General features: G+C 46.1%; 1 protein-coding gene and 1 non-coding gene across 6 annotated transcripts in view; one reads left to right on the plus strand and one right to left on the minus strand.

The window, feature by feature from the left end:
* IRF2 (interferon regulatory factor 2) overlaps positions 1-21,081 on the minus strand; it is a 90,336-nt gene that overhangs the window by 25,908 nt on the left and 43,347 nt on the right. For 3 of the 5 annotated variants that reach the window (XM_033215792.1, XM_033215793.1, XM_033215791.1), the window contains 4 exons: positions 16,885-16,976; positions 7,395-7,494; positions 6,464-6,640; positions 6,099-6,145 (listed from right to left, as the gene is read on the minus strand). In XM_033215792.1, coding sequence (XP_033071683.1) covers positions 6,099-6,145; positions 6,464-6,640; positions 7,395-7,494; positions 16,885-16,971 — 411 coding nt within the window. In that variant the 5' untranslated portion in view covers positions 16,972-16,976. Of the gene's footprint in view, positions 1-6,098; positions 6,146-6,463; positions 6,641-7,394; positions 7,495-16,884; positions 16,978-18,511; positions 18,515-21,081 lie in introns of those variants that run through there. The other 2 variants (XM_033215795.1, XM_033215794.1) reach the window with 2 other exon arrangements.
* On the plus strand, positions 19,808-19,891 carry LOC117086506. Its single transcript, XR_004438405.1, has one exon. It is a non-coding gene; the product is annotated as a small nucleolar RNA SNORD79 (small nucleolar RNA).

The following is a 21,081-nucleotide window of genomic DNA, read 5'->3' on the forward strand; positions in this document are numbered from 1 at the left end:
CTTTAGATAGAGGCTCTTCTGTACATCCAGTAACCCATAGCTTTCTTGACTTTTAATTTTCTCAACTTACTCCAAAGATAAAAAAAAAAAAAGAAAAAAGAAGACCCTGCTTGGCTCCAGACTCCTCCACGGTGCATAAACGCCGCCAAACATTTATGTTCAAAACTTTTGCTCTAAATCTAGAATCCAAGGTTTGGTCTACATGGGGACATGAACTCTGCCAAACACTGACGCTCAAGAACCTTTGCTATAATTACAGAATCCAAGGTTTGGTCTATGGTTTAAGGGATTTTAAGCAAAAGCAAACTGGCACAAGAGAGAGTTCAGGGGCAGGAGCACACTTCTTTAGACCTGTAAAATAATACACCTTTAGCTGGTCTTGAAGCTACACAAGCTGAATGGGTTTGGGGATGGACCAATGCTCTAATTCATCTGTGCAAAGCCAATCTCTTTGAAGCCAGATTTAAGAACATCAAATTTAAGGGCATCTCTAGGTCGCTGCTAACAGAACGTGTAGGCTGAGAGCTGGACTTCACAAGGAGGTCAGGGAACTGGACCCTGGCGAGTGCACACACCGAGCACAGAGGCTGCAATGCCACTGAGAACAGAAGCTCCCGTAAGACAGGCTGGGGCCTCCTGCCCGGTCCCAGAACCACCTTCCTTCCGCTCCTTCCTTGGAATGAGGCCATCATCATTCTCTTCCTCCCTTCTCTCACTGCAGCTTCCCTCTTGACTTTTTTCCTTAGCTCACTTTTCTCTGCCTCTTCTCTGTAGGCCTTTGTCTGTATCTCACACAGCTTCTGTCTTGGAGAAGCCATCGTTTCCAAAGCTACCAATGCCATTCTCAAGTACATGACCACACATCTGCCCATTGGGCACTCACTCAAGTGCTATGCTCTCCAACTTTCTAGCTGGCATTTACTTTCAGGGCTCTCTGTCACTTCAAAGGCAGCATGTCCAAAGCGAAACGCCCTCTCCACAAAACGACCTCCATTCCCAACACTCCCTTCTGAAGGTGCAAGACGCAGGGGCCTCCTCTTTAGGCCGCTCTTATCTGCATCCTCCATACCCTCTTCCACTTTCTGGAGAAACGTCTCCTCCCTCCATGCCAGCAGCACCAGCTACTGCCTTTCCACAGCAGTGTCTCCGCCCCCCTCCTTCCCACCCTGGTGAGAAAGGCCTCCCTTACATAACCAGTTCCCTCCTGCTCTAAGTGTGCTCCAAGGAGTTCAACTGCATCTCATCCCATAAAACTGTCCCTCAAGCTTTTCACATTGGGCTCGGAGATCCCGTTCTGAGCCACCACATGGGAAGGGAGGATCCCGGGCAGGCAGAATAAGCCTGATAACCCGCTTCACCCAGGGCATCTCTCATCTTATTGTTTTTCAAGTGAGTTGCTGGCGTGTGTTTTCATTTGATTAAAATTTAAAAACGAAAGACCTCTTCCAACCAGTGAAGGGATCACTCCAGGAGCAGCCCTGCCAGGGAGTGTGCCGTGTCTTCATCCAGCTCATGTCACTGTTAGAGCCAACAACTCTATGAGAAAGAGCAGCCGAACCCCTATCTGCTTTTCTATAACTTCCACCCATAGGTCTGCGCTCAGAACCAATACAGACCAGACCTCATCTTTTCCAAGCGACTTTGGCAGCCCTCCCAATTCCGTCTCCTTCATAACACTAACACTTTGATCTGGAAGCACTCTGCAGTTTCAAGGCACGTGTGTTTCAGCTGCAAACAACCCTCTGAAGCAGGAAGTACCCATTTCTATTCGCCTCACCTACACGCCTGTATTTCCCATTGTCCGCTACACAAACTTCTGCTCTAATTAAGTCAGTTTCCTGTCTCATCCAGGAAAGACAAACCAACTCTAATCTCCAGGCCTTCATTCCTGATGCCCCTAGTGTGGGGGAAGGACCATGGTTTGACCCTGTCCACCCCTCAAGGCCTGGCTTAGGCTCCAAAGGCTACCAGGCACCCGGTGGACAAACCTGGATTCGAATCTCAGCTCTGTAAAGCAATGCAGCCTTGGGAAAATGAATCAGCTTCTCTGTGCATCCATTTCCTAAATGTCTATAAGGTAAACAACCTGCCCAACTCAGGGAGACCTCAATGAGACAATAATCATAGCTGGGAACTTGGAATCAGCTCAAAAATATCAACGAGTTCCCCTCTGTTTTAACTACTTCTATCCTTATTGTTCTTGGCCTTGTGTGAAGTCTCACAGAGCAAACCGTTCCATGATATTTTCTGAAGCATATGCATGCACTGAGGATATAGAATCCAGGATTTCTCACTATTGCTTTTCTTTCTTTTTTGAGGTGGAGAAGGGGTCCTGCTCTGTTGCCCAGGCTGGAGTGCAGTGGTGCAATCATGGTTCACTGCAGCCTCGAACTCCTGGGCTCAAGCCATCCTCCTACACCTCAGCCTCCTGAGCAGCTGGGACTATAGGCATGTACCACTGTACCCAGCTGTTTTTCTTGTTTTCACTTCCTTAGATATCCAGTTACTGCTGCACAGGTGGGGCTTAGCTCAAGGAAAACATGGCTCACTGAGTATGCAGGGATATGCTCACAAAAGGAAATGTCAGAGGATGCTGAGGCCGTTTCTGCACATACCACATGGCCACTGGGCCTTGGGTCTTCCAGTCTCGGGGAGACTATTTGTTGGGGGATATACAGCATGGAGATGAATCATGAGTGACCCCAAGAAAATTCTAACACTTGGCCTACATGTTGTAAACACTGTTTGCTAATTAAAACTTCAACTTGAATGGAAGATTGGGAAGAGCTTGCTTCAACAGCAAATTTTCATACCTACTTACCAAATGAAAGACAGATTTCCTCAGTAGAAGAAACCTGCTTAGTGTATCCAGTTACATATTTGGATGGACTAAGTAGGTTTAGTATATTTGCACAGGGTATATTAACTCAGTCCTTGGGTGTTCTGATATACAATTAAAAGGTAATATATTAATAGCTAGTAATTGTCCTCTGACTTTCCAATTCCAGGCGCCCTGGGGAGTTCACTTTTCAAACACTCTACAGAGCCAGAGTCCACACGATGGCTTGAACAGCCAGGAAGCACAGAACTCGGGAAGCCCACTGGCCTCCTCCGAGCTTCCCTGCTTTACTGTAAAGCACAATGCAAGTAGCTCGAAATTCCAAAGTTAGGCTGTGTTTAGGCCTAATGAATCACCTGCCTTCTGCTGAAGGAATCAGGTCCTTTCAAAAGAAAAGTTTCAGGTATGAATCACATCCTCATGGCACAAGGATTTCACGAAACACACTTGGCTAAGGTGGCTCTTGACCCACATGGCTGCACCTAAGGGAATCTCTCACTTACTTCCCTGGGCCAGGATGGTCAAGCCCACCTAGGACTGTGCCTTCCACAACTTGCTCATTTTAGGGCCATGTGAAGACACTGCCAGTGCCGATGTGGCTGTAGAGATCCCGGACGAACGGGACCACCACATGGCATGAACTACTAAGACGGACATTTCCTCGCATTGCCACGTCCCTGAAAGAGGACATGCCTTTCAATCCATTATGTGTCACGGTTTCATTGGAAGCAATTTTTCTAAGACATACACAAAATAATAGTGCATCTTAGCATCATTGGCATCTGGCATTCGATGGAATACAGTGGATACATGTGAGCAACGTGTGCTGAAAAGGCAACATCTGTTACTCCATTCTTATTTCTTCATTAACTGTGATTCGGAAATTAAATCTACATCCTAATGGAAAACCCCTCACTCCCACCCCACATATCCTACTTATTTATGCATCTATTTAGTCAACAAACGCTGATGCATCTATTCAGTTATCAAATATGTATTAGTGATCTGTTCTGGGCCAGACACTGAGCTAGATGATGGGAAAACAGTAGTAAATACGATTCAGTCACACTTGAAATTGTAGCAAATTCTCACACATTTGTGAGAAAGGTATACTTTTCTGACTAAATAACATGAATCAAAATGTAGGCCTTAAAAATACTAACTCGGCCAGGCTCACACTTGTAATTCCAACATTTTGGGAAGCCAAGGCAAGAGGATCACTTGAGGCCAGGAGTTTGAGACCAGCCTGGGCAACAGAGTGAGACCTCACCTCTATAAAAAATTTTTTTTAATTATCCATGCTTAGTGGCACACACCTGTAGACCCGACTACTAGAGGGAGGCTGAGGCAGGAGGATCACCTGAGCCCGGGATGCTGGGGCTGCGGTGAACCATGATCGTGTCACTGCACTCCAGCCTGGGTGACAGAGTAAGACCTTGTCTCAAAAAAAAAAAAAAAAAAAAAAGAACTGTGAGAAATGATATGGCTAACAACTAGGTTTGCTCAATGGCAAAAAATATATATATATATTTTAAGAGGTAATATAGGAGAAACATATATACTTAAAAGACATTCAAAAACCACATGTGAATTTTATATGGGTCTTAATTTACGTAAACAAACCACACGAAAGTTATAACATGTGTGAAACAACTGAAACTCTGAACACTGGCTGGATCTTCACTGATATTGAGAAATTACCGTGTACTATTTCAGGTACAATAATGACATCATGGTATTTTTATAGAGCACTTATCTTTTAATATATATACTGAACTATTATGGAAGAAATGCTATGAGGTTTGGAATTTGCTTCAAACATTATATTAAGCTGAACTATAAAGAATTGTTTTTGGGCAGAGTGCCGTGGCTCCCGCCTGTATTCCCACTTTGGGAGGCTGAGGTGGGAGAATCTTTTAAGGTCAGAGGCTCAAGACCAGCCTGGCCAACATGGTGAAACTCCATCTCTACTAAAAATACAAAAACTAGCCAGGCGTGGTGGCATGCATTTGTAGTCCCAGTTACTCGGGAGGCTGAGGCAGGAGAATCGCTTGAACCCGGGAGGCAGAGGTTGCAGTGAGGCAAGATCGCACCACTGCACTCCAACCTGTGCCAACAGAGTAAAACTCTGTCTCAATTAAAAAAGAAAATAAATAAATAAATAAATAAATAAACAAATTATTTTTGTAAGTCAAAAATGGTTGAAGGGCTGCAATTTCATGTTAGAAGTCAGGAAATGGGAAGAGCTATTGATGAAGCAAAACTGGCCAGGAGCTGATTAAGGTTAAAATTAATCTGAATGATGGCCTATGGAGTAAATTTTACTCATTTGTCTCCTTTCTATGTGCATAAAATCTTTCCACAACGAAAAGTTAAAGCATAATAGGCCTTTAATATAGTGCAATATTTAAATTTAGTTAAAAATAAAAAATAGTGAAAGTGAAACTGAAAGTATCACTGCAAAAATACGCTGCCTAAATTTCTTCATCTGCAAAGGGAGGCCAGCGAGCTAGACAATCTCTCTGAGATCCCTGGGTCTGTGGCCAGTGTCTGCTCTCTGCTCAGCCACTGAGACTTGTCCCCAGTTTTGCGGGGCATATTCGGCTCTTCTCTCACTATTTAACAAGGGCCACCTCATCTGTGCACAGAGATCCTCAGACTGCAGGGGACTTCAGACCACACAGCCTCGTGAGAACTCACACACACATGCACATCCCACGGGAAACCCTTGTGGGGTGCGAGAGATGCAGGGGGCAGAAGGCAGTCATTGAGAGCTGTGCTGATGGAGTGCTGAAGCTAAGCACTGCGTCCCCCACCGAAGCGCCCGTGACGGATGTCTGTAACATACAGTTCGTACATTTTAGAGGTACAGAACATTCAATACACACTAAAGTATATTTAATAGCCTGAAAATATGCTTAATAGTATGAGCCACAAGCTGTTGTGGAGCTTAGCTGGCACAGAATGACCGCTGGCAACGGCCGTGGTGGCCAGATGGAGGCCTCAGCCTGCCGAGCACAGTGAGACTGTGACTTCATTCATAAATTTCCCAGGGAAACGGGATGAGGCAGGGCCCTGTGTACCTATGACTGCAAGTGGATACATGCCGAAGAGCAAACATGTAAAGCGCAGAAGACACAAGCAAAGGAAGGAAGATGACACACTCGGCAGAGGTCCTGTGACTCGTCTTTACGAGGCAGAGTGTGAGTCATTAATAGGAACCCAACCTTGGCTTTCTCTCTGAAACACCCAAGATTACCTTGATGTGCTTAACTTTGTCTTCTTTTTCTGTCTTTGGTTTCTTTCCTGTGGCAACAAAAATGTAGTTTTGGATTAATTCATGAAGGGCCTCCAGAGAAACATTTCCCTCAAATTAAATTCTTTCTGAAACTCTCAATGAACCTGTTGCTTTACTCTGTACATGATCAAAATTCCACATGTATCTTTTACTGCCTTTGGTGAATTGAGAGTCTTGTTTCCAAGCCAGGTAGGGGCGGAATGATCCCCCACAGCATGAACAGGCTATTCTACCTGCGAAGTGACTGCAGATGTAGAAATGAAGAGATCACGAAGGCACGATGACATAAATTGAGTGATCTTGTTTTAGTCTGTAAATGCCTTTACCTTTCTTAGAAGGCCGCTCCGATAGGGGCAGCATTCGGTAGACCCTGAAGGCATTGTTTCCTTTCTTTATGCTTTTATCCTTGACTTCTTCAATATCAGGCAAGGAATTCATGGCACATCTGAAATTCGCCTTCCATGTTTTGGGATCAGGTTTATCTACTCCTGGTTGATGCTTTCCTAACAAAATAGACAAAGATTAAGAAAAAGAGAGAAAACATTAGATACAGAAGACATTTCTGGAAACACAGTATTGCTGGTCAGGCAGTATGAGGAAACCTTTTCACTCCAGGCTATATCTCCAGTGACCAATCGTCCTGGTGCGCCTGGGGATGAGAAGGTTCTGTGGATGTGGGAATTTTGTTTTTAAAACCTGAACAGTTCCAGGCAAACTGGGACAAGCTGGTCACCCTGGTTCTACTGAACAGCTTGAGGAAACTATAAATGCTGGAAGAATGGAGCACCAGCGTAAGAAAAATATAGAAGACTGAGAGGCTGCAAAGTCAACAGGTAGAGGGAACCTGAGTGCCTCTTTTTCATCTGACGCTCCAAGAGTCCATTCCTGTAAATAGCTCCCTACATAAAAGTCATAATAAATAAATGTATTTCTGACTACCTTTTGTGGGGGAGATAAATTTGATCAAAGTTTATAGCATCAGAACAAATGAGTTTCTATTCCCTGGTAACACCTAGGGAACTTCTTAGAATACCACATTTATAGGAAATTGAAGGACTAAGAGTCTATGAGATGAGGGGAGTATTACTTCTGATGGCTGTAGTTTGTACCCCATGTGTCCTGGATGTGCCTAGGGACAAGTCACAGGTTTTTCACAGCCATCTTCATGAGGTCATAAGCCAGGATATTTTATGTGTAATAAAAACAAAACTAAGCAAGAGTGCCTGCCTCTATAAATGCCGCAGGGAGGTTTAGTACCTGTATGGATTGCCCAGTTTCTAAAGAGTGGTGCATCTTTTTCCACATCCCACCCATGTCTAGCCGCATGCATCCAGGGGATCTGAAAAATCTTCTTTTCCTGAAGAAAAAAAAAAGGTAAAGAACAACTGCAGTCATGGGTTTTGACCCACCACTGCAAAAGGTTGTGAAGGTCTAGCCAGCAAGATTCCCCACCAAGCATCACTGAATGTGTTGACTGTTGACAAGAAAATCTACTGTAAACCAAACCCACTTCCCCCGCTAGATCCCAAATCCTGATAGCCTACCCCAAGTGACAGTCAGTCCCATGAAGTCTTGCAGAGCAGGAATGTTTTCCAAGGTCAAAGGTGATGATTTGGGATATGCTAGTGTGTTCCATTATTTGTGCCTCCTTTCTGTTTTTTAATTTTCTTTTTGGAGACAGAGTCTCGCTCTGTTGCCCAGGCTGGAGTGCAATGGCACAATATTGGCTCACTATAACCTCCATCTCCCGGGTTCAAGAGATTCTCCCACCTCAGCCTCCTGAGTAGCTAGGATTACTGGCATGCGTCACTACACCTGGTAAATTTTTGTATTTTTAGTAGAGACAGGGTTTCACCATGCTGGCCAGACTGGTCTCAAACTCCTGACCTCAAGTGATCTGCCCGCCTCAGGCTTCCAAACTGCTGGGATTACAGGTGTGAGCCACCACACCCGGCCCTGTGCCTCTTTTTATAAAACCACGGAAAAATGGCCACCTACTGAAACTTCTAATGCTTATTCTTATAATTTACTCTCATCATTTGGTAAATAGTAACTCCAGCTATCTTAGGTAAATTAAAAATGAGACAACTTTCCAAAACCCTTGATGCTGCTACAGAGAAGTCCGGTATATCTGGGCCACTGTCACAGAAACCGAGTATCTCCATTTGCTTATGCATCCAACAGAAATAGAAAGTAATGTTGGAATCCCTGTGGGTCCACTGCCTGCAGGAAATAGCAAGAAGTGCAAACAAAGAGGTAGAGGTTATGAGATGACACATTTTCTGGAGAAACATCTCTCAATACAATCCTTATATCAGACTATCTCTACATCTCTCTCAATGTAACTGAGGTTTGTAATTCAAAACTGCCTCAAGCAACCCTGAAAAACAAATGATTGGAAACTGGAAACGCATGGTTTACTAAGAAAGCTGTATTCTTAATGAAGCTACAGATGAAAAACCTGGCCCAAGCAGCTCCTGTGGCGGTAGCGGCAGGTACTAAGGTCCCACTGGCCCTGTGCATCTGCCTACACGTCCACATGGACCTCAGTTTTGTTTTCCTCCTACAGCCTCCTGAGCGAGGTATATGTTATGATTTCCATTTTACAGCTGAGGAAACCAAGAAGCAGATTTTAACTATTTGGTCAAGGAACTTGCAGGGTAGTAAGTGTCTAAGTTCAAACCCCAGGTCATGCAACTCCATATACTATTACTTAACCACCCACTCATTATCTCCCAGCTTTTAGATTTGGAAGAGTCCCTGTCCTATGACAGACTGGTTGAGACCTAGATTCTGTGGATTAAAGTCCAGGAGACTGTACTCTTTTAAAGCTCTCAAGGCAGTTCTGATAATTGCCAGGTATGCGGGTCCCCGCACTAGACGCTGAGGAAGGAGAGGAAATGTCAGCAGGGAGTTTCCACCTCTTCCGTCTCACACAGTGACATGCAGAAAGCGTCCAGCTGTCCCCAAAGAGACTCAGCACCTCTCCGCAGAACCAATCACAAAGCCAGAACTAAGACTGTTTCAGAACATTGGAGAGTTTCCCAAAACCTGTTAAAAGGAAAATTCTACCATCTTCTAAAAAGTCAGTTATTAAAGGAGAACTGAAAGTGAGAGACTTTTTCATAAATTCCTTGGTGTTCATTCTGTATCATCCACACAGAGGGCTTCAGGTTAGCCAATTTCAAAAGGACAGTGATCAGAAAGGGGCTGAGTGACATTTGATGCTTTAATGTAGATGAAAATCGACAGCAAAATCACTTAATGCCGTTTATTGATGTTCACACGAAAATGAATACAAGTGAAAATTGATTTCAGTGAAAGAACTTTTCCCGAAGTGCACGCCCAGAATCTAAAGCTTTATGCTTAAACACCAAGATTCTTAAGAATTTGCTGTTGCACTTTTTTCTAGATCAAAGGAGTTCTAGGGTGACACAATCTGAAATCTAACTTGCATGACACAAAATTGATACTGATAAAGTAGATCTTTTTAAGCATCTGCACGCATGCATGCATACACATACACACACAACGCAACCAAACCTAGTCCCACAGAAACCGCAAAAGTCATGCAACTACAAAAGCGCTGACCGAACCTAGCAATTACCCACTACGGATCCTCTTGAAATGTGGGACAGGCCTGAGTAGAGTGGAAGAGTCTGGATGTTTGTCCCCTCGAAATCTTGCGTTAAAATGTGATCGATAGTGTTGGAGGTGAGGCCTGGTGGGCGGTGTTTGGGTCATGGGGCAGGATCATCCCTCATGAATGGCTTGGTGTCGCTCTCGTGGTAATGAGTAAGCTCTCGCTCCATTAGCTCCTGTGAGAGCTGATTATTCAAAAGAGCCTGGCGCCTGCACCTTTCTCTCCTCCTCCCTCTCTTGCCATGTAATGCCCTTTGTCTTCCATCCTGAGGCCTTACCAGAGGCAGATGCCAAGGTCATGCTTCTTGTACAGCCTAGAACCCTGATCCAAAGAAACCTCTTTTCTTTATAAATTACCCAGCCCCAGGTTGTCCTTTATGGCAACACAAAACAGACTAACCCAGAGACATGTCTCCAAAACGAGATACACAAATAACAAACGTTGGTGAGGATGTGGAGAAACTGGAATCCTCATACATCGCTGTGCGAATGCAAAACGGTGCAGCCAACCCTGAAGAAAAAGTTTGGCCATTCCTCAAGAAAGTGAAACACAGAATGACCTGATGACCCAGTAATTTTACACCCAGATATACACCCAAAGAATTCTAAGCCAACATTCAAATCAAAACTTATACACAAATGCTCATAGCAGCACTACTCACAAAAGCCAAAATACAGAAACAACCCGAGTGTCCATCAGCTGATGAATGGGCAAACAAAATGTGGTATATCCATACAATGGAATATTATTCAGCCACAAAAAGGAATAGAGTATTGACACATGCTACCACATGGATGAACCTTGAAAACATTATGCTGGGTGAAAGAAGCCAGACACAAAAGGCCAAATATTGAATGATTCCATTTACATGAAATATCCAGAAAAGGCAAATTCATAGAGACAGAGGAGATTAGTGGTTGCCACAAGCTAGCGGGGAGGGAAATGGGAAGTGACTGCTTAATGGATATAGCATTTCCTTTTGGAGGGATAAAACGTTCTGTAACTGGACAGTGGTGATGGCTGCATATTTTTTAAACTACATGTCACTTTTAACTAGTTTTTCATATTTCAGGAAAAAAAAAGAAAAGACTAATAAACTTATCAGAAATATCTTTAAAATCGTATCACAGATTCTTTTCTTGAAGAAGACCATATGAAAAGGTAAGAGAAAGCAAGATTCATCTTAAAACTGAAAGAGATTCTGACCAGCAAACATTCTGGTCACAAGCTGTGTGTTCCATGGGACATGACGGTGTTGCTATGTGTGTGTAGACCCTATGACGTCAGTATGTGCCAGGTGTCCCATCCCTGAGTGACCAGGCCTGCACATGTGGTGATGGTACACGCTGTGCATGGATAGACGCCCCGTGCCAGGGCCTACGATTTGTACGTGTGTGCAGAACTCTGCCCATCTGAAGGAAGGCAGGAGAGATGAGCGCTGCTGGACTTCAGAAAAGCATCTGAGATTATCTTGAGCAATGTAGAACAAAAATGTTCCTTGGCCCCACATGGAAACTAGTTCTGTTATCTCCTCTGTCTCCCCTTCCCCGCAGCATCTGCAAGATGTTCCAATGACTGTGCTATTTTTGTTTGGACTCCTTACCTCAGTCAGAGACAGCCTGATGTTTACACAAACACAAGTCTACTTGCAAAGTGAAAAAAAGGGAAAGGTCTGATGATTCCCCTGCCTTAGTGCATGGATCCAGGAGGATCTCCCACAGGAAATAAGAAATCAATAACCCCACCCGTGTTGGGGGTCACACGGAGCTGTGAGAGAAACCGGGACCCCGGATGTGGCTGCCTCCTTCCTTCCTCAAGAAATGGCCCAGGGAACCCCAAGCAAGCACATGGACAAACCCAAAACTAACCTGGTCTCAACAAGTCCATGGCAAGAAGGAAAAAAACAGAGGTTACTGCCCACAGTCAGCAGAGACTTAGAGTCACAAACACGAAACGCAGCCTGTGGACAGTCTTTGAATTCTGATTTGAACAAATCAACTGTAACAAGATTATTTGGGAATAGTCAAGGCATTTTGAATATGAATGGAGCAGTGATGCTATTAAACAGTATTAACTTTGTCCAATTAACAATGGTATATTGTGGATATATAAGAAAATGTCCTTATGTCTTACAATGTACACTGTCAGGGAGTTGCTTTAAAATACCACACAGATACACACAGATACACACACACACACACACACACACACACACACACACACAAAGATAAGGCAAAATATTCATACATCTAGATGCAGGCATATGAAAATTTGCTATCTTATTTTTTTTTTTTTTTTTTGTCATTGGGCTACTCCAACATGCTATGCACATTTGCAAATACCCATAACCAAAGGCAAATGGCCCCAGCCAAGGCCTCATTCATAAGCTGCTTATAATGCACTTTTCCAAATTTCCTCGCTGTTCCTTCAGAGGAATCCAAGGGACCCGTTCCATTCCCACCCTCCTTCAAACGTATTAAAAGCAGGTGCTGTGCTTTGAATATTTGCCCCCTATGAAACTTATACTGACATTTAGTCCCCAATGTGGCAGTACTGAGAGGTGAGGCCTTTAAGAGGTGATTGAGTCATGAGGGCCCTGCCCTCATGAATGGATTAATCCATTCAGGGATTAATGGATTAATGGGTTGTCATGGGGGTAGGATTGTGGCTTTTTAAGAGGAAGAGAGACCTGTGTTAGCACACGCGTCCCCCGCACCAGGTGATATCCTGCACTGCCTCAGGACTGTGCAGAGGGTCCCCACCAGCAAAAAGGCCCTCAACCCGATGCAGCCCCTCAACCTTGGACTTCTCAGCCTCCATAACTGTAAGAAATAAATTCCTTTTCTTTATAAACTATCCAGAGTCAGGTATTCTGTTATAAGCAACAGGGAACAGACTAAGACAACAGGGGATGGCAAGAAACTGAGGGCATTAACGAACCAACTCTTTCTCTCGTACTGAGAATGGAGTCGGTTAAACGGACTTTCTGAGAGCCATGCGACAACTGCCAATCCAGTGTCCATAAAGCCACGTGACAACTGCCAATCCAGTGTCCATAAATCTGATGATCTTAACAGAACAAAAATACCACCAACGTTGCTCCCCTTCAAGACCACGACATTCATCTGCGTATTCCCAGAACAATTTTGACAGAGAGCCTCCCACTTACCAGGCACTAGGCCTGGCCCTGAGCACGCAGACACGATCAAGACGGCCAAGGCACCAGTGCCTGGGGCTTCCAGCCTGGAGCACTTCACGATAAACATGAACACATCCGGAATGCCGACTGAAGCAGAAGTGAGTCCCACAGCCCCAGGGACAGTGTTTTCTAAGAGTCACAACAGTCTTCAGTGGCAAAAGAGATCTTGGAATGACCTCAAACCACTCAAAATATAAACAAGGATTTCCAGGCAGAATGCTTGTGAATGGGAGGGAAGAACATTAGGCTCTCAGTTAAGTATTTATATGGACGGATGAATGCCAACAAGCCTAAGTTAGTGGAAACCTATAAAGAGATGCCCTGTAGGGGCATAGGTATGGAGAGAAGAGACCCTGACCCCAGCCGAGGTCTGCAGTGACAGTGATGGCAGTGCCCATGTGCACGAGCAGCACACGTGCCCCCTCTGGCTAGGCCTCAGCAGGATGCAGCTTGACAGGGCCTCGGGGCCACAGTGCAGGCCTTGGCCTCTGTGCCAGGGTGGTGCTGAGAGGCGGCACGGGCCGGCAGCCATGGGCACGCCCTTCTTCATCAGCCTGGCTCCTGTCCAGCTCTAGCGGAGGAGCCCAGTGAGATGACACAGAGGTCTCCTTTCCTTCCATGCCTCGGGAAGAGAACTCTCAAGCCAAGAGTCAGATGAGTGACGCTCAGCAGGTAAGGGCTGCCTGAAAGGGACCAAGTGTTCATTTGCACAAAGAGAAATCCATTTGCCTTCTGGTCCTGTATCAGAAAAACATGGACAAAATAGATGGAAGAGAAGGCATCTCAATCGAGAGTCCCAGTAAGGAGGTGGCCCTTAGAGGGTGCATCAATCTCCTAAGACTGTCGTGAAAAATGACACAAAATGGGTGACTTAGAGCAGCAGAAATGTATTCCATCACAGTCCTGAAGGCCGGAAGTCCAAAATCAAGGTGTCTGCAGGGCTCACTCCTTTTATTTATTTATTTTTGAGACGGAGTCTTGCTCTGTTGCCCAGGCTGGAGTGCAGTGGTGCAATCTCAGCTCACTGCAACCTCAACCTCCTGGGTTCAAGCGATTCTTTTGCCTCAGACTCCCAAGTAGCTGGGATTATATGCACCCCCTACCACACCCAGCTAATTTTTGTGTTTGTAGAGATGGAGTTTCACCATGTTGGCCAGGCTGGTCTCAAACTCCTGATCTCAAGTGATCTGCCCACCGCGGCCTCCCAAAGTGCTGGGATTACAGGCGTGAGCCACCGTGCCCGGCCAGGGCTCACTCCTTTCAAAGGCTCTGGGAAGATTCGTTCCTCGCCTCTTCTTGGAGTCCTTCGGCTGTGGCTGCCTATTTCCAGTCTCTGCCTCAGTCCTCACACGCCCCTCTCCTCTGTGTGTGCCTTCTCCTCTTCTGTGTGTTATAAAGGCACTCCTCATTGGAGTTAGGGCCCACCCAGAAAACCCAGGATGATCTCATGTCAAGGTCCTTCACTATATCTGCAAAAACCCTTTTTCCAAATGAGGTGACATCCACAGGTTCTGGGGTGAGGATGTGGACATATCTTCTCGGGGAGCCACAGTTCCACCCACTACCGCACCAAGAAGAGACTAATGGTTAGTCTAAACCAATCACAGAGGTCAACATACCAGGCACCTGCTCAACACGATTGGTGTGAGACACTCTCTGTTCTCCACTGCATCAAGCCAACCAAAACTGGTGCAGGTATTTTTAAAAAAGGAAAAGCAAAACCAGACAACGTACTTCTCTTTAGAACACAGGAGCAGATGCTTTCCTCTTCCGCTCCACATCCAACAGTGATGCTACCTGTTCCTCAAAACAGAGTCCTACCTAACCTCTCTGTGCCTCGGTTTCCTTGTCTGTAAAATGGAAAATATTAACTGTACCTACCCCATGGTGGCAGAAGGTGAGTGAATGCATGTAGCTTGCTTAGAAGGGTGCCTGGCAAACAGTAAGTGCTGAGTACTCGCCAGCTTTCATTTAGTGTCATTTGCTACCCTGGCTCTCCAGCTCCCCTTTACTCTGGTCCCCACTTCCTTATACCTCCATGGCACCCCTGCTAACTGAGCTGACCAAGGAGCACTTCCATTTCTTGTTTGTTTCTTTGGAAGAAGCTGATTACATATGTAAATCTAAAACACTATAGATAGAGCAACTCTAGAAAAATACATTGTTTGCGTTAAGACCTTGAGATATGTGACAGGTCACAGGGAATAAGCATATGTTTTCTTCATTTCTATTTACTTAGTGCCCCACCTTGTTTCAGAAAGGCTCAAATAGAGCTATTCAACACAGTAACATTAAATTCAAAATAAGGCTGGGCACTGTGGCTCATGCCTGTCATCCCAGCACTTTGGAAGGCCAAGGCGGGGCAGATCACTTGAGTCCTGGAGTTCCAGACCAGTCTGGGCAATATAGTGAAACCCCATCTCTCCAAAAAAAAATACAAAAATTATCCAGGAGTGCACCTGTGGTCCCAGCTACTTGGGAGACAAAGATGGGAGGACTGCTTGAGCCCGGAGGCAGAGGTTACAGTGAGCTGAGATCATGCCACTGCACTCCAGCCTAGGCGACAGACCTTTAGACCTTGTCTAAAGAAAAAAAAAAAAATCAAAATAAGTGGATAGAAGGAAAAGGGCAAAAAGAAATAAGATTTAAAAGATATCTGAAAAGACCTCATAAGGCCAGGAATGATATTAGTTAAAAAAAATTATACTGCAATATCCTGTTTACTTATTGGAAGCAAGCTACAAACTGCAATCTGGCTCTAAGCTCTTGCACCTGATACAAAGATAAAGCCTGGCCAGCTAAATTATTCATTGTGTCCTTAAGATTAAAAAAGAAAAGGGGAGGGAGTGGAGAAGAGGAAAAAGGCATTTACTCAGAACTGTTCCTGGCAGGAGACGAACTTCTCTCCTGGGCCTCCTTAAAGAAGGTATGATATATATTTAGTTGCTTTTCTAGATTATATAGTTCTAGAAGTTTTTCATTTTTACCTACATTATCTCTTTCTGATTCACCCCTAATAGCCAGGATCAATTAAATTAAGTGTTTTTAGGTTAACAAAGTAAGGGAGTGTTTGTGCATGGAAGGGGCAGGTTGTAAATGACTGGCTGCTTTCTTAGGAAAGGTGGGCACACAGATAGGGCTTCATTAAGAGGTAAAAAGAAGGCTTTTTCTTAAAGACAAAAACAAGCTTTCTTTAAATAGAGAACATGGAAAAGGAAATGCTCCATTCCTAATATAAAACCCTGGAGCTCCCATGTCCTCTAGTCCTAAAAGGCCAGGAGAAGCAAAAACAGGAATTTGGAGAAGGAAGAGGGTAAGAACCTTCAAAGAACAACACAGCAAGGAGCTTTCCATAGGCAGTCGGCCAAGACAGCAAAGGTGAGCAGACACTGGAGACTCCAGGCTGAGGCTATAGTCGGAGAGGATACAAATTCTTTTGCAACCGGGTTCAGTGGCTCATGCCTGTAATCCCCACACTTTGGGAGGCTGAGGTGGGAGGATCACTTCAGCCCACGAGTTCAAGACCATCCTGGGCAACATGGTGAGACCTCAGCTCTACAAAAAATAAATACAAAAATCAGCCAGGTGTGGTGGCATTTACCTGTAGTTCCAGCTACTCTGGAGGCTGAGGTGGGAGGATGACTCGAACCCAAGAGGTCGAGGCTGCAGTGAGTCGCGATTGCACCACTGCACTCCAGCATGGGCAATATAGTGAGACCCTGTCTCTAAAAGAAAAAAAGCCTTTGAGATGGTAACTTGATGTTTTATGATCATTTCGCGTTGGCTGTTTTTTGTCATGAATGAGCCTAAGATTTTGAATACAAACAATTTTACTTTCGGCAGTCTGCTTGGGCGTGTTTCAGCCAGGACCTCTCTCACGCATACACCCACTCTGATCCACTCACCTTGTTAAGCCACTTGAGCCCTGGGATCGTGTTGGAGTTTATCTGCTCCTCCAGCCACGGGCGCATGCGCATCCTTTCCACCGGCATGGTGCCCTTGCGGGAGAGAAACACAGCATCAGGCGTTGGTGCCACTCAACGTAGTGTCTGCGCTGCAGAGTTCTACACCCCGCCTGACCCTCTCCTTCTCTCCTTTCCTGCGGGTGGGGACTGGGGAACTGGGGGGTTGGTGTACTCAGGGGCTGTGTCCTAGAGCCACCTGTGCAAGCCCAGCCCTCGTGCTGGCCAGGAGGCTGTCTGGGGACGCAGGATGGTCCAGGCCTGCCCTCCACTGGGAAGTCCTACGGACACTGGAGACGAGGACCGGCACTCCTCCCTGGGACTCTGCCTAGAGGGGCTTTATCCCCACTACCCTGGCCGTATTTTGAGGCTTCAGTTGCTTGGAGGCCTCAACGCCTTTGGGGATTATCCTTCCAAGAGCCAGAGGTGGGCAGAGCAAAGCAGTTGTGGGAAAGCTCTGATAGTCAAGCCATTCCTTTTGAGAATCTGGGTTATACAAACGCTTTCAACCCCCAATATTAACATTTAAAGCTCGAAAGGAATCAGTTAATTTGGCTTTCCCAAAGTTTTCCACCAACTACCCGTCCCTCCCGACTTTACTTCCAGAGCCCCTGGCACCCTGCACAAGTATCTCCTTTGCTTTTGCTTTTACCTGAGTGCAATCTCTCACCCAAGTGTCCTTCTTCAATGCCAGCCTCCCCTCTGACCTGACATCACCCCCTTTTCCTTTACTTACTTTCCCTTTGAAAATCATTTTCCTAGTCTGACCACCATTCCTCCGCCAGTCCACACAATGCCCCCCGCTGCTTCCAGATGCCTTTCTGAGATGGACTTCCCCTTGTCCATCGGAATAGATCCAGAGGGGAATCGCTAATAAAGTACTTTTCACACTGTCCCCCACCCATCTTCACCCTATCTATGCCTGCATTTACTTCTAATCTGGGGTCCAAAAGCGAAGACGGTCCGGTGCACGCCTCCATTCTATAGGACCTCACAGACAGTGTGACACTGTAATCCTCTTCTCAATCCTGATGTGTCCCTTCCTTCTTTGGTTCATTTCCTCCAAAACTGAGCTCCGAAAATTCTATTCATTGGCATTTGGGATGATGTCTCAATTACTCTCCTTTCCAGCTTGCCACGAACTTCCTCTCTCCTCTATTCCCTGTGCCCTGAACATGCCAGAGTTACAAGCATCTTTCCATGACCCGCCCGGGCCTCACTGGGCCTGCAGGAGTCCACAGCCTTTTCCTTCCTTGTACGCCTCCCGCAGTCAGGCCCACTGAATGCTGCAGACACCTCCTGCTCCGTGCTCATCCCATGCCCTCTGCTCTTCATTCCCTGGCCTTGCAGGTCCTTATCCGCCCTCTAAGACCCAGCCTCCTCCTCCACAAGGGCTTCACAGACCACTCCCGCCTAAAGCAGTCCCTCTGCCTCCAGCTCCTACGATACTCACTAATCGTACACTGCTCCTCTGAAAAATCAAACATTGCTTTAGGGAAGTTGTTTTAAGTGAAGTCTTTCATCTTATCCCTTGCTTTACCTATACGCTTCTCAGCCGTGTACACTCCACTCTCTTTTCCTAACCAAATTTAAGTTCTACATAGGAAGAGCATCACCTTCTTTTGTTCTGGAGGCTGGGTCTCACTCTGTCACCCGGATGGGAGTGCAGTGGCATGATCACGGCTCACTGCAGCCTCAACCTCCTGGGTTCAAGCAATTTTCCCACCTCAGCCTCCCGAGTAGCTGGGACCACAGGTGTGAGCCACCATGCCCGGCTAATGATTTTTAAATTTTTGTAGAGATGGGGTCTTAACTCCTGGGCTCAAGCAATTCTCCCACCTCGGCCTCCCAAAGTGCTGAGATTACAGATGTGAGCTCCCACGTTCCGCTGTCTTCTAGGTCTTTCACTCGTCCTACAAAGCCCACGTGTTGCCTTCCACACAGGGAACGCTCACTACAAGGCCCAGGCCAGCTCTGAAGATCGCTCTGACAGCCTAGGTGAGGTGCCGTCAGAGGCTGGCCTCATCCACTCATATGCAGGCTCCAGCCAGCAATCTTTGAGACACAAACAGGAACCTTAGAGCTATTTCACAAGGACATGGAATGGCCGCAAGGAGTTGCAGATACTGCTGCTCTTGGTCTCATCCATTCATTTGTTCCATTCATTCCTTTGTTCACTCACTCATTCAAAGATCATGTACTGAGAATGATGCTCCAGGAACGGGGAAAGACGACATTCCCTATCGTCTAGGAACTCCCGATCTAACAGGACACTGGAAAGAAGGGAGGTACCATGCTCCACGAAGACTCCTGGGTACAAGAAGATAAAGAGTTTCAGAAAAGTCTGGGGAGCACTGGGGAAAGCTGTGCACAGAGGAGTGCACTGGCGACCCCTCAGAGGCTCACCCTGCAAGAGCTCTGCCCACCAGGGTGGTGACTGCCAGCCTAGCCTGATCCTCCCTCTGGAAAAGACCTCAAGACACAGATTGGAGACCACTAAATCCAGAGCAGTCAAGAAAGTAGAGGGAAGAGTGAGGGAAGAGTAGTTACAGGATAGCAGTAGGTACAGTGGTCATGAGTAGAGAGCAACAGATGCCAGTTCTCCTGACAGCCTGATGTGCAGAAGCGCTGTGTGTGGTCCCTGGCACTGCAGCTGAGCCTGAGCCTAGCAATATGGAAACATGAGCAGAGTGTGGAAGTGGCCCTGCTTCCAGCTAGTACTCAGAATAATATCATATTTCCTCCATTATCTTTCTCACAAATAACCCAGTTGGGCGGGGGAGGAAGTCCCATCTGAAATAGTTCAAAAAGCCATATGGTATGGTTCCTCTCAGGTGCCCCCACCAGCCCACGGTGGTTCCTGTTCTCATGTTAGTGATGGCTTTCAAAGTTCACACAGATGAGAATCTCTCTGAAAGACAATGAAGATCAGTTTGAAATGGAAACAGTAGTTGAAAAGTCAATTGTCAGGTAAAGCAAAGCACCAAGACAAAGAAACCCAACTTTCTGTCTTTAAAACTAAAGCCTGTTTGTGAAGACACATTCGATCCACGCTGTTCGCAGATTCTGTATCTGTGAATTTGCCTACTCACTAAAACATCTCCGCGACCGCCAAATCAATACTCGGTGCGTTTGTGGTCACTCACGGACGTGTGCTGAGTTCAAGTCGTCTGACGCACGTGTTCCCAGCTGAGGCTGGACAAGGCCACACTCTGCCTTCCTGCTCTTGCTCTCCTATGGCAAACAAGTATCCTTTTCACAGGCTATGGAGTGTGACATTTTGCATCCTTGTGCTTTTTGTTGGTGACTTTGTTGTTTCAAATGGCCCTCAGGCATTGTGCTGAAGTGCCTTCCCGGGTTCCTAAGAACCAGAAGGCTATGATACGCCTTACAGGGAAAATACGTATATTAGATAAGCTTTGCTCAGGCATGCATTGTAGGGCTGTGAGTTCAATGCTAATCAATCAACAGTAAATATTACAGAGGGTATCTTCAAACAGAAACACGTAAGACGAGGTGATAGACAATGATCAGCTGACAAAAGATTGTGAGCAGTAGCTCGCAGGAACCGGATGTCCTCATAAGAAGAGGGAAGTGTGGACACGGATGCACAGAAGAATGCCGCCTGAAGACACAGACACAGGGAGGATGGGCACATGAAGCCAAAGGCAGAGACTGCAGTGAGGCTGCTGCAGCCCGCCAGGCCTGGAAGCTGGAACGGGCAAGGAAGGGTTCTCCCCGAGAGGCGTGAGGCAGAGCAGGGCCCTACTGACGCCTTCATCTGAGACTTCCGGCCTCCAGAATTGTGACGGAATACATTTCTGTTGTGTGAAAACCATCTGTTATGGCAGCCCTGAGCAACTAACAGAGAAGGGAGAGCTGCAAAGGCCCTGAGGCAAGGGGCCCCTGTGGACGGCAGTCAGTGGCAGGGAGGGCCCAGAGACCCAGCTCACCCCAGAAGACCATGCCTAGGATTTTGGTCATGACCATGACCTAAGACTGAAGAGGAAACCGAAGGATTTTAGCAAAAGAATGATACGGTCAGTTTGGCCAATAGTAAACGGAAGAGCTGACTGTCAAATCCAGATCAGCGCTTCACCAACTTGAATGCACACAGGAATCCCAAGTCAGTGGATTCTA

Source organism: Trachypithecus francoisi, unplaced genomic scaffold (genome assembly GCF_009764315.1).
Source record: "Trachypithecus francoisi isolate TF-2019V2 unplaced genomic scaffold, Tfra_2.0 Lachesis_group1, whole genome shotgun sequence".
Lineage (NCBI taxonomy): Eukaryota > Metazoa > Chordata > Mammalia > Primates > Cercopithecidae > Trachypithecus > Trachypithecus francoisi.